Here is a 13,519-nt window from a genome sequence, read left to right as displayed (position 1 = left end):
TTTTGCTCGTTTATGGATTCAACAAAGACAAAGAAAGGTCCATGATGAAATCGATTATAATATTCCGGTGTAGGAGCCACTTGGGGCGTCTCGGATTGATTGTTAGATTGTTCAGAATTAGAACGGTCAACCACTTCGGTATTACTTCTCTGTACGTCAGACTCAGTGGACTGAGAATCTTGCTGTCGTGTCGTATTACTGGATGAATTGGTTATGGGTTCTTCTTCCATAGGTACTACGATTTCACGCTCCACTCGTAAGGAATTCCCAGTTACCGCCGACGTTCCTCCACTGTCGGTCTCCATTGCTTGGCACTCCCGCACCACACGCGAACGAAAACACAAGGGGTTACCGCTACCGCGCACCTCTAACTCGCACAAGTGGAGTAGTGTACCGTACCACTGTCACTGCGTGACTGATGATTTCACTCAAATAAGTTTGTAATCACGCTATAGTCATTCAGTTGTTTCACGAATGCATGGAAGTGACATTTCTATAAGTTACCAGGGCATTCCCTACTTCCCTTTTTGTAGGTCATATAGCGTTTCCTTCTATTACATGCTATTAAGTATTTTAGTGGTTCTAAAGACTACTAGTGATGCGTGTGTAACCAAAAAGTGAATTAAGTACAATATTAAGAACGGATTGTGACTGGAAAACAGAACATTCAATCCCAATCAATCTCCTCAAGAAAGAAAGAAAGAAAGAAAGAAAGAAAGAAAGAAGGGCGATCCTAGCGGGAGAACGGAAAACTAAATTCTGTGACCCCTCATTGATCTCATTGCTCTTTACCCAGCCTTGTTTAATAGCGTAAACTACGATCTATTCTATGCCCTTTGGTTGTCACCCTCCCAACGAATCTCTATATTCCCCAAAACTGGGCTCGAGAGGCTGTTTGCGGTTGTTAAATACTGTTAAACAAGATTAAATTGTGGAAGGGGTTGTTGAAATAAATGTGTTTTACTGGTAGTGACTGTACTGGTGATGATAATAAATGTGATTAAACGGTATCGTACTTTATTATTGTTGATTTTTTCAAACATTCCTCTTAGATGTCCCCTTCCACTAATCACTTCTGTAGCGTCGTGAGGCTCATCACTGACAGGTGGAAAGGAAGTGTTGAAGCTACGCACGTTGTGGAAAATTAAGGATTTATGTGAACTTCGTTATTTGGATCTCAAGGGATGTAGTGATTGTTTACAATGAAGTGCGGTTTATATGTTATTTCGGAAATTGTGGATTCTGTAACTGTCGCGAGGTTATTCCTGGCTACATCGCATCTTATATTGTTTGCAATCCTAGAGTATTATCCCTTCGTTTGTGAACATTAAAGTATCTGTATGGTAAATTCTTCACCGTCACAAAATTCCCAAATACGCTACAATGGGCCATGCGTGGCTGATTGTACCAATTTTAGTCACTGCTACCTGTTGGCTATACATCTTGACTTATTTAGCTCCATCAGTAGATGAAGAGGAAAAGGTTCGTGCGTTTCTTGAATATAAAATGTAGTATTGTTATAGTCAGAGTTCTATGCCTAGTCTCTCTTACATCTGTCTCGAATTGTTTTATCTGCTTTATGTCGGTTTCGTGGTTTAAGTACTGCTGTTATTAGTTTGGTTGCCATCGATTCTATGTTATTGTAGGTCCGATATGTGGTAGGCCTAATATAAAGGAGGTGTCACGTAACGACCGATAGTCATTAAATAAGTGACTGTCAATTATAGTTCACGAACTGTTCTTGCTTGTTTTAGTGATAATGGTGAGATTCGTTGGTGAAGGCACTCTGTTCTGTTCGTTATTGGTCTTAAAAGACGTAAATACCTGTTTTAAGGAATAGTTATGAGCTGGTTGTTTTAACTTTGTGATTGTATACTTTCAGAGTACATTAAGAATGTCTGACAAAACTAATTTAACCCTTCACCCTACTTAATGTGGCAGCCTTATTGCTACAAGCTCAAATTAAGTACTTTTCACTCCATCTATGATTCAGTTCTGCATTAAAATTGAAGTGAAACTACACTGGTGTGCAAAACTTGGAAAGAAAACTGGTTTAGGCATATCACGACACCACACTCACGTTTTGTGGGAATTTAATTGGGAGGGGGCAGGCCACTTTGTTTTCCAAGAGCCGCAGTATGGTATGGCCTACTACTATTTAATATATTTATTTACCACATAGCTTTTAGTGCCGGGACTGTCCGAGGACGTGTGGCTCACCTGGTGCAGGTCTTTTTGTTTGACGCCAACGGACGACCTGCATGTCTTAAGTGAGTTAGAGAGAGGGTGAAACCCATTGTCGGGACATTGCTCTAATTGAATAACACTAAGGAGTCTGCTTAAGATGACTGCGTTCCCACCCGATGAATAAACGACGATCAACGTCATATGCCCTCATTCCATATGAACATCGTAGAGAGGTTATGAATTGAATCCAGGGTGTGAGCAACACCCATCTAGCAATTAGAAATTGTAGCCTATACCTCCACCTCGCCTACCATGCTGGTCAACATTCCAATGGTGTTTTTCACCACTGGGACTTGAACCAGCTAATCACAGTATCAGGCCATTAAAGACTGGTTGGCTTAATGGTCATGGCCACAAGGTGGGCTGGTGTAGCATTATTGTCCATAAACAAAAGCTATAGACCTACCTCTGAAAAAACACACATAGGGGTGAACAATTTTGTTGCAGTAGCGCTCACTAGTTGCAGTACACCTATTGAAGTTAATGGCTCCCCAGACGAGAATACTCGCACTGCCTTATGTATCTTTTTCTTCTTCCTCTGACTTTTCCTAATCACTTGGAGTTGGCACCTTTGTATGGATTTAGCACAGTTTTATGGCCAGATCCTTCCTGACCCCAATCCTATCTGTAGGGATGTATTTATTGTTGTGTGTTTCTGTGGAGTTGGAAGTATAATGTGTTGTATGTTAACAAATATGTTTTTGTGTATTAAGACAAACACAAGCACCTAGCCACCAAGCTAGAGAAATTAACCAGTTTTCAGTAAAATGCGTGGTCCGGTCGGGAATTGAACCCTCTGAATCAAAGGCCTCTGAGCCATACTGGTTGTTAGGAGTATATTCGTTTAGTGTGGTCTTCCATAGATGACCTCCACCTGTCTGTCACACAGTTGTATCTCCTGTTTTAGAGGCTTTCAATGCTATGGGCAGTACCAAACTTCTCAGATACGCTGTCACACTTCACCCTTCCTCAAGTTTCTCCATTGTACATCGAGTAAACGTCCTCTAGATGTTCTCTTTGGGTCATTTAGTCATTGAAGTGCATGATGAAACTTATAACAATGATATACGTCCTCTAAAAAGACTCCAAATCAGGTAGTGTATTTGCATTTCATTCTTGGAAGTACAGTAGTTAGGCCTATATTACCGTATATATGTTTATGAGAAAGGACTGCAGGTCTTTCATTTGTTCCCACTGGTGTCAAATTGGGAAAGTCAAAGAACATGGGTATTCTAACATTTCATGCTCTTGGAATTATGCCATATCGGGACGAGTGGGCTACAAATAAGTTGTTATCAGGAAACATTAGTAAAGAGAAAGGCTAAGCAATTGAAATAGACTCCAAGTATTTGGAATGAAAACTAAAATAAAAATTCTGTATGAATATATGGAAATTCCAACTTTCACTTGGTTTAACTTATTCAACTGAACTACGCTGCGCTGTGAGGCACTGACCTTCTGACCTTAACTTGGCAGGTTCAATCCTGGCTCAGTCCGGTGGTATTTCAAGGTGTTAAAATAAGTCAGCCTCGTGTCGGTAGATTTATTGGCACGTAAAATACTCCTGCGGGACTAAATACCAGCGCGTCCTTCAAAAACCGTAAAAGTAGTTGGTGGGACGTAAAGCAAAACGTCATTATGAACGATTCGCTGGAAAAGAAGTAGGCTAGTAATATTTTTAAAAAAATTATTTGATTAATATGACTTCATTAACACTAGCTTCCAGATCACTGATCGTATTGAAAACCCTTCGCTCCTGTTTGGATTTTGTAAATCTCAGTTTTTCTAACATTGTAATTGCTTCAGAAATTGGTTCTTCTGTCAGTGGATATGTGTTATTTACTTTGAATAGGCTAAACATAGTGAAAGGTCATTGTGAGAAAAAGGAGGCTTCATAATGTGGAGGAAAGGTCAAACATGAAAACATACTATCTTGAAAGAGATATAAAAGGTGGCCAGAAACTGCCATATAACATAGGTGTCTTGATCAAAATAAAGAATCTGCTGTGTCACCGAGATCTTAGTCTAAGAATGAGACTATGGGGGGGGGGGGGCCTTAATCAGATCCTTGGAGAAGAAGTTGGATGCATTTGAAATGTGGCTATATCATTGCATGCTTCATATACCATGGACCTACAGGGTGAGAAACAGTGAGATGCTGGATCAGATGAGCAAGGAAATGGAGGTGTTTACAGTATCAAGCGATAGAAACTCCAGTATTTTGGCCATGTGACTTGAAACAACAAGTATTGCCTCCAGCAGCTAATCATAGAAGACATGATTGAAGGACAGCGCAGAACAGGGAGGAGGAGGAGGAAGATCTGGCTCAAGAATTTGCGGGAATGGTTTAAACTTGACTGTTTCAAATGACAGTCTCGAAAGAAAGAATTGCAATTATGATTGCCAATCTCCAACGTGGAGATGGCACATACAGATGAAGATATAGTACATTAATTGTTTGAGTATTTTAAGTAAATTTACTTGTTTTACAAGATATTAGAATCATTCCATATTGACAGTTTTCACTTTACAAAGGTGAAAAAATTGAGTGAATCCTTCTAATTCAATTCAATTGTTCCACCTTTGTAAAGTGGAATTTACTTCTGTTAAAATTTTACTAAGTGTTTCGATACATCAGATTTAGCTGTTAAAAATTCGAGCACTGGCAATTTTGAATTGGAAGTGTGGTGCTGTTCCCACGTTATTTTTGTGTAAAAAGAAAAAAGCTGAAATTTCCAGAAATACTATTCAGTACACTGTTATTGGTTTGCAGATCTTAGTTTACTTATTTATCCTTTTATTGTCATTTTCTCTTTACAAATTTGGAATTGTGCATTGGTATCAACTAAAACAAATACAGCTTCTTTCCTTTTACTGATTTGCAGATATAAAATTAACATTCAAGTAACACAGAAATTAGCACTCTACATAATAATAATAATACAGTAATAATTATGAAACAAATCAGTCAAACTTGCATCCCAGTGAAGTAATACACAGGTAACTGTTCAGAGTTGCCGCCATTGGCAGTAATTAATTTCTCAAAGCATTGATTCAATGCCGTCTACATGCTCACCACCATTTCTTCGTTACCTAACTGAAACGCCAGCATGATAGCGCCCAAATAGCTCAAAACTGTCCTCAGGTTGATTGTTACTAAGAACTTCAGATGACACCACAGAAAATAGTTGAAGGTATTTAAATCAGGAAATCTGTATGGACCATCACTATCAGTACTATGGTGTGGCCAAGTTGCATTCAAATGATGCTGCACAATCCTTCCTCGATGTACCAGTGCTCCATCTTGATGGAACTACATTCTTTGACATAATTGAAGTGGTATGTCTCCATTACCGGTAGTTCTGGAATGGGCCAGTTCTGCATCCAGTGTGCTACAGCATAGATTTTTCATCACCAGGTACGCTGAATGTGAAGAAAATTCTTTTAAGGTCACCCGCTCTTCCATTCTTTCTCTCTTTACACACTATACAGATTTTGGAAAGTATAAATTTTCCACCTAACTCATTCCTGGTTGCCAGCATTTCGCCCCAGTGTGCTAAGTTCCCTATTGGAATCCACATTTATATCACCTGTATGCGATTTGGAACTGGCGGCATATGGATTATCATAAGAGGTTCAAATGAAGTGACAAGATGACCAACTAGTAGACCTCGTTCTCCATTTTATGAGGGATAGTAGCCTGGGATTTTTTTAGTGTTTAAAAGTGAAGTTTCTATTTGTTTTTCATTTTTGTTTTATTTGTTAACTACTCTTTTATTCTATTGACTATGTGTTTTTAATTTGAATTAAATACTGTGTATGGAATGTTGCCCTACAACTAAGAAGCATGAGGAGGTTCTACATGGTAGTGGGATTGAAAATGGTATGTTGGTCAGTGGGTCTTACAAGAATGGACCATGTCAGAAATGAAGATGTCCGAGGGCGATTGGGAGTTGCACCTATACCAGAGAAGATGTGGGAAGCACGACTTATATGGTCATATCGTCCGAAGCCCTACAGACTCATTGATACATACAGCCCTCCAATTTGATCCTGCAGGTTCCCGATTTCAGGGTCGTTCCAAGAAGTAATGATTCGACTGCATCAAGGAAGACATGCATCTTTTACGCATCACTGAAGCTGACGCCCTTGATTGCAGGAAGTAGAGGATGGCATGTTTAAAAGTGGACCCTGCACCAATGCGGGACTAAACGCTAGGAAATAAGAATATGATTTTACTACTATGCCAGTGCCTTATTCAATGTTATTACAATTTACTCTTTTTAATTTTAGAGGAAAATAAGGCATTGCAAATTAGATCCACTGATTATTTTAAATTCATAATAATTTTCCTCATCATTATCATTTTTCTAATCCTAGTCAGGGAGTTAATTATAACTTTTAATCTATTTTGTCTCATCTCGTACCATCAGGGGCTGATGACCTAGATGTTAGCCCGCTTTTAACAACAAGCATCATCATCCTCTTCATATCAAACTATGGAATGAATAGACAATAGAATGCGGAACGATTATGTCAACTTTGTTTTTTATATTCTTGCTATTTAGGGGACCTCTATCATTACAAGCAGGTGATTTATATGAAGTACCTCGTTTTACATGGAAAGTTCGACAGTTATTTTTTTAAACTGTAAATACATTTTGTTTAGGACACCTAACTAAAGTCAAAATGAGGTACTCCATAACCCCTTATTTTATATTATTGTAAAATACAGTATTCAGTTACAAAATGAAGTATTGGTAACTTCATTTTCAGTCAACTCTCACAGTAGAAAAGCACTGAAAAATCCAGACAAGGTATTTTACACTTATTATTACACATTCAACACACCAAATTATTTAAAGATACACTAGCCAACAAAACTGTGACTCACTCATTAAAAGCATTTCTGAATTTATTCCGCATTTCAAAAGTTGTGTTGTTCCTCTTTGACAGGGTAGCTCTTGGAAGTACATCTTCGTAATCCAGGTGTTCAGCCCCTCTATATCTATAATCACATTATGCGAAATAAACACAGCCTTAAGTATCAGTTCCGCTCTTTTGAATTTCAACTACAACTGAGAGCTGCCAGCAGCGTATGCACGATACTGATGCAGGGTAAAAGCTCCATGGCAAGCAGCCTGGCTATAGTCAGCAGCGAGGTGCTAGGGCAAGCATTCATATGTCAGCAGCAAGGCTACAACTTAAACGTACCCTTATATATGTGTATGGGGTAGTTTGTATTTCCCTGCAATCACAAAGTTCTGTCTGTTTTCCTAAATACCCCCACCTCTTGAGGTTGACCCTGGATCTTCCAATACTACACCTCAAACGATTAAGCGACCTCTAAGTAGCCCATCTGAGCCGATGTCCAGGAAGTGGAGATTCATTAGGTACCATCCACTCCGAAAGGTGCTGTGTCCTACTTCACCACAACAAATTGGCTGAGGTGTTGAGGAAGCTCTTCCTTGCTTATAATCTTAGGAGGGAGTCAAAGACCAAATGGCAGGTGAGTCCTTCCCTCCGAATATCAGGGGGGGGCGATCCCAGCCAGGCAGTGAAATTTCTCAGTAGGGATTGCTTTCAGACATCCTGTTACAACTCTGCAGGTTTCATTCAAAGCTACATCCACCCGCTTTGTATGAGCCAAATTGAACCAAACAGGACAGTTACGTTTAGCCATAACGAAGGAGCAATTTAGCTTATATTTCCTCCCTAATGGTTTTACTGCTTTGTATTGAACATCAAAAGCATCAATTTTTTAATCCTCTTTTTAGATGCTAATCAGCAGGAATTTTATAAGATGTTCAAAATATGTCCATGTGTTTAATTTAACTGTCTTTGTACTTTGTTTATTTTGCTTTTTAAAGAACACAAAGGAATTAGTTGTTTTTTATCCTTTTTAGACACAAAACAGCAATTATTTTATAATATGTTTTAAATGTATCTGTGCGTTTTATTTTTGATTTAAACGTCTTTACTCTCTTAATTTTTCCTTGTTCTTTTGATGTTAACTGAAGATGGTCCATACAAGGACCGAAACATGTCCTTAAGATTAAATTGACTGTTTATTATAACTAAATAGTTGTACAGTATTGAACAGGTGGATATATATTTAAACAAAATTTCCTTGTAGAAATTCTTTAATCTTAAAATTGTTATTTAATATGGAACAGTAATGAAATTCGTTTGTTGTAATTCTGATATACTGAAACATTTGGCAAAATTTTAACTGAGATAGATGGACTTAAAATACTTTAGGAATTCACATACTGGTCTTCTGGACACCCTGTATAGATCAATTCCAGTTCTTTGACATCCCTTTCTTCTCTGCCTCTGACAAGCTCGTTTCTGTTTTCCAACTCTTCCCGAGAGTGGGCATCAACACTTGTCGAGGGGCTATTTTGACAGATCTCAATCTTGATGTGGGAAGTGAAGGATAAAAACAAAGCTGGACCCACTCTGCATCCACCGACCTTCAGTGATAATACTGTTACTACTAAAAGGGAATGCCTTCTCTCTGGCCAGGAGAAGAAGACTGGTTGAATGGAAGTGAGGGATATATAGAATTGGAAAGGAGTGATTTGAAGAAAAGTGGGAGGTGGTAGGACTGTTATTCTTGAGTTGGGGAATAGATTTTATTAAGTTATAAATATGAGGACAAGGGCACTATGTAATTATTTGACATAGACAGACAGACATATACATAGATACATAGAAATGGTGACTTGCATGATACAATTAACTCTGGACTTACATATATATATTATGATGGAAAACAAATAGCATTGAAAAAATAACTGGACATGTATGCACATCTTTTTTTCTTTTTTTCAATATAATTAAAAATTAGAGTGTTTTAGATCGGATGTTACAAAAATGATCCGTGATACAAGAAATGGATGATTGAAGCGAACATTCATAAAGAGTGACATTGTATATGAAATATTAGTATGAGCGGGGTGGGGTAATGCCGATGTGGGCTCAAAAGACAAAGGACGTGTAGGCTAAGAGGAGTTAAGACTCCACTGAGAGCCAGCTAACCATCGGACCAGCCAGGCACGGGTGGCGGTCTTTGTTTTGTGGTGAAGGAAGAGGAGACGGAAGGTTAGGTGTTCATCGAAGTGGATTTCTAGGTATTTGAGGGTGGGTTGGGTCCAGATAAGGGTGTCACTGACTAGAAGTTGGAGATTGTGAGGATTACGGGTGCTGCTGAATCTCCGGCATTTGCGGCAGAATAAGAGGGACTGGGTCTTAGTTGGGTTGATTTTAAGGTGCCACTGGTCACACCAGGAAATGAAGGAGTCTAGGTAAGGTTGGATGTTACGGTTAATAGATTGGAGTAGAGAGGAGTGAGGATGGTGGTTTCATCTGCAAATTGAAGTTAGATCGGGGTTGAGGTATATCAGCTACAAAGAGTATATAAAATGGAGGGGAGAGAGTGGAGAGCCTTGTGGGACACCCAGTGTGAGGGGCAAGAGGGAGGAGAGCTGCTAGTTAATGGAGATCTGGGTTGTACGGTTGCTGAGGAAGAAGGAGATAAGCTGGATGTAGGAGAGAGGTAGAGCAAAGAAATGCAACTTGAAAAGGAGGGCAGGGTGCCAGATTGAATCAAATGCTAGGGGGAAATCATACATGATAAGTAGGGTGGGACGGGCGCAGTTGAAGTTATTGGATGTGATTTGGACCAGATGTAGGAATTGATCAGTAGTAGACAGACCAGGACGGAAGCCGAATTGGGAGGGGGGAAGTAAGTGGTTAATGTGTAGATATGAGTGGAGAGGGCGAACAAGGATTTTATCAAGGACTGTAATAAGGATGATGGGGCGTGAGGAGTCAAGTTCTGAGGGAGATTTACGGGCTTTGGGAAAAGGAGCATTGTGGTATGGTTCCAGGATGAAGGGTAAAAGCCAGTTCTAAGGATAAAGGTGTAGAGTGTGGCTAGGATGGTGAAAAGGATCGGAGGAGCTTGACGGTTGTGCAGGTACTGGGCCTTGTCAGGTCCAGGGGTAGTGTAACGGGTTTTGGATAGGATGGAACAGATTTCTGATGGGTGGTGGGATTGTCTAGGGGATGGTTTGTGAGGGTGTGGTTGATGGAGGGTGTAAGCATTGGGGAGGAGGAGGCTAGGTGGTGTTGGCTTGAGCGACGCCACAGTCTATGATAGGATATCTAGGAGTAGAGGATTGGAGAGTGTTCAGCTTTTGCCAGTACTGAGATGGGTATGCGTGGAGAGTGTTGAGAGTGGTGCAGGTATGGCCTCAGGAGCGACGGGTGTGGGCTGCAAGGTAGTTCCGGATGGTGTGGAGGGTCTGTTGATGTAGGCGGAGGAAGTAAGGATTGCAAGTGGATTTGAATTGGCGGAGGTAGGATTGAGAGAGCTTTTGGAGGTGTATGAAATGGGAGGGGGAGTCAGGGTTGGGAAGGTGAGTGGAGGGTGGTGGGAATGTGGGCCAAGGATGCAGAAGTAATTGCAGATAGGATACATGTGTTCAGGGTGTCTATGGATTGTTGGTCGTTCAGTGGAAGGAAGAGGGAGTTTTCCAGGCTTGGGATAGATGGGTCTGGTAGGAGGGCCATTCTGCTTGGGCAAAGTTGGTAATGCGGATAGGGGGTGGGGTGGAGAACGGTGGTTAGCAGAGGGGATTTGGAGAAAGATGGGGGAAGTGGTCGTTACCAATACTTGAAAGTAGAGAGACTTATAGAAGGTGGGCAAGGGAATTGTGGCTGATGATGGTGTCTGGGATGGTGTTGGAGGAAGGCTGGGTGTGTCGAAGGAATAGAGATGAGGGATCAATCGATGTGGTTAAGTAGGTTCTGCAAACAATCCATTTCGATGTGAGAGTTGTATGTTAGATTAAGGTCTGCTAGGAGCAGAAAGTGGGGAAAGGTGTCACTGAGGTGGGATATATAGGCTAGGGGTAGTGGGATTCAGTGACTGCTACTACTACTAAAATGTTTTCGTTCCTCCCCTGAAGGGAGAGGCAGGCCTCTGACGGTGACACTGTCTCTCAGGCCGGGAGATTTGTTATGGTGAAGGAGATGCTCGGAGAAGGTGAGGCAGTTGGCGGCTGGGGCCTATACTAGGAACTATCTCGGCATTCACCATAGTGCAGGAGAATGGAAAACTACAGAAAACCATTCTCAGGACAGCTGACGGTTGGGACCAGCCATGAGGTCCAGCCCTGTCCCATCTCCCAAATGCAGAGGCGTAGAGAGCCACGGTAGAGCTGTGGCCACTCGTTGCTCCGTATGAGGTGAGACCCTGATTCAGTGATATAACTTATAACAAAGAGTTATTTCAATTCCTACACCGCATGGGATAGGCGGGCCATCAGCCGAACGAGCGGCTCTTTGGCCTTCGAAAATGGAGGGGAGTAGAGCGATTTGAAATATAGGGGAGTATGTTTGTACATACGCAAGGAGATAGGTGAAATATATATGTGTCCTTGCGCAGAGATCACTGCGACCCTCAAGTGAGCCACAGAACATGCCCATATCTCACTCGCCATAGTCTCCGCCCACTACACCCTGTTTATTGAGCAAATTAAATACATTGAGATACACTGAAGAAAATGGAAACTGCAACCACCAGAAGGAGTGGTGCTACATTGCTGCAATTGAACATGCAGGACGAGTGTTCGGTTGTGATTCGATGATTACACTTTCAGGTCCCTCTGACCGCAAGTTTGGACAACAATCAATACAGGATGTGCCCACCACGAGCTGCAATACATTGATGAATTCGTCGAGGCATGGAGTCAATAAGGCCCTGGATCGCTTCCTGAGGAATTGTGGCCCATGCTTGCTGCACTGCACGGGTCAGTTGTTCCAGAGTTGTGGGTGGCTGAGGACGGTTGGCCAGTTGTCGACCCATCATGTCCCACACATGCTCAATAGGACTGACGTCCGGGGATCTGGCGGGCCATTCTAAGGTTGTGATGTCGTGGAGAGCTTCTCTGGAGATGCGTGCAGTGTCAACCCGGGCATTGTCCTGCTGAAACATCCCATTAGCAGTGTTCCATCATCATAGGGACAACCACTGGATTGAGTACCCTATCTACATACTGTCAAGCAGTCATAGTGCCTTCAACAAGCACTAATTGTGATTTCGCATTAAAGCCAATAGCTCCCCAGACCATAATGTTTGGTGTTGGCCCTGTTTGCTTCTCGACAATAAGATCTGGGCGGCCCTTCTCCCCGGTACTTCGGCGCACACAATTCTGGCGATCACTGCGGGCAAGACACAAGCGCGATTCATCACTAAAGACGACCCTATGCCATTTTTCGACCCACGTCGATCTTCCTTGACACCAGGCCAGCCTTACACGTTGCTGTTGTGAGGTCAATGGAACACCTTCTGCAGGGACACGGGCTCGTAAGCCAGCTGCACGCAGGCGATTACCAACTGTTTGTTGTGTAACGTGGGGTGCCACAGCTGCTCGAATTTGCGCTGCTGTTGCATGGGGTTCTATCCGAACGATGCGGCGATCCTCTCTCACAGTTGTCTGTTGCGCTGGGCCTGTGCCAGGTCTACGAGTGTAGGTACCTACATTTGACCACTGCTGCCATACACGTATCATAGATGCCTGTCGGACAATACGTGCGACAGTCCTTAGCGATAATCCAGCCTCTCACAGCCCAATTATCCGAGCCCTCTCAAACGGTGACAGTTGTTGATAGCGTGCTCTTCTCTGTCGTTGAGGCATGTTTGACGGGGAACACTTCACTGCACAGACTGCAAGACAACTACGCTACACCAGAGTCCGTATACTGGAGTTGATTCTTCCGCGACCAATCATGTGGGGAGACCTGTAGCAACAATCCAATGGGTCTGAAACTTTGATCGTTTACATACCTACATGGCATCGTTCCATATCTTGAAAATCAACACAAACAACCAATGCCTTAATGATGTTGCAATCTCCATTTTCTTAAGTGTACATACATAGATATACATAAAAGTGGGTTACAGATAATGCAGTAGCTGTGCCTCTTCTATGGCACTTGTATACAATGTTATATTATTAAAGTTCAAATTAAGTCTTTGTGCTGCTTGTTTGACAACAAGGAAATAAATCAAGTAAACACTGACATCTTGTCACAATATAAAGAAATGTCTCTTGTGCCTCTTCTGTGGCACTATAATAAATCAATAAATAAAATAGTTTATACAATAACAAAGATAAAAAACAAAACAAATTTGCAAGCTGTTATACTAAAATATAGTAGTAAGTAGCTCAATAATAAGTATATAAAAGAATGGTTACAT

General features: G+C 41.5%; 1 protein-coding gene across 3 annotated transcripts in view; it reads left to right on the top strand.

Moving 5' to 3' along the window:
- Positions 1 to 905: 905 nt before the first annotated feature.
- The window catches only part of LOC136857854 (transmembrane protein 41A-A), a 94,124-nt gene continuing 81,510 nt past the window's right edge, over positions 906 to 13,519 (top strand). For 2 of the 3 annotated variants that reach the window (XM_067136840.2, XM_067136839.2), the window contains exon 1: positions 906 to 1,482. In XM_067136840.2, the coding sequence (XP_066992941.1) occupies positions 1,384 to 1,482 (99 nt within the window). In that variant the 5' untranslated portion in view covers positions 906 to 1,383. The remainder of the gene's footprint in view (positions 1,483 to 13,519) is intronic. The other variant, XM_067136838.2, reaches the window with a different exon arrangement.

Source organism: Anabrus simplex, chromosome 1 (genome assembly GCF_040414725.1).
Source record: "Anabrus simplex isolate iqAnaSimp1 chromosome 1, ASM4041472v1, whole genome shotgun sequence".
NCBI classification, from domain to species: domain Eukaryota; kingdom Metazoa; phylum Arthropoda; class Insecta; order Orthoptera; family Tettigoniidae; genus Anabrus; species Anabrus simplex.
This window is presented reverse-complemented; position numbering and strand designations above follow the sequence as displayed.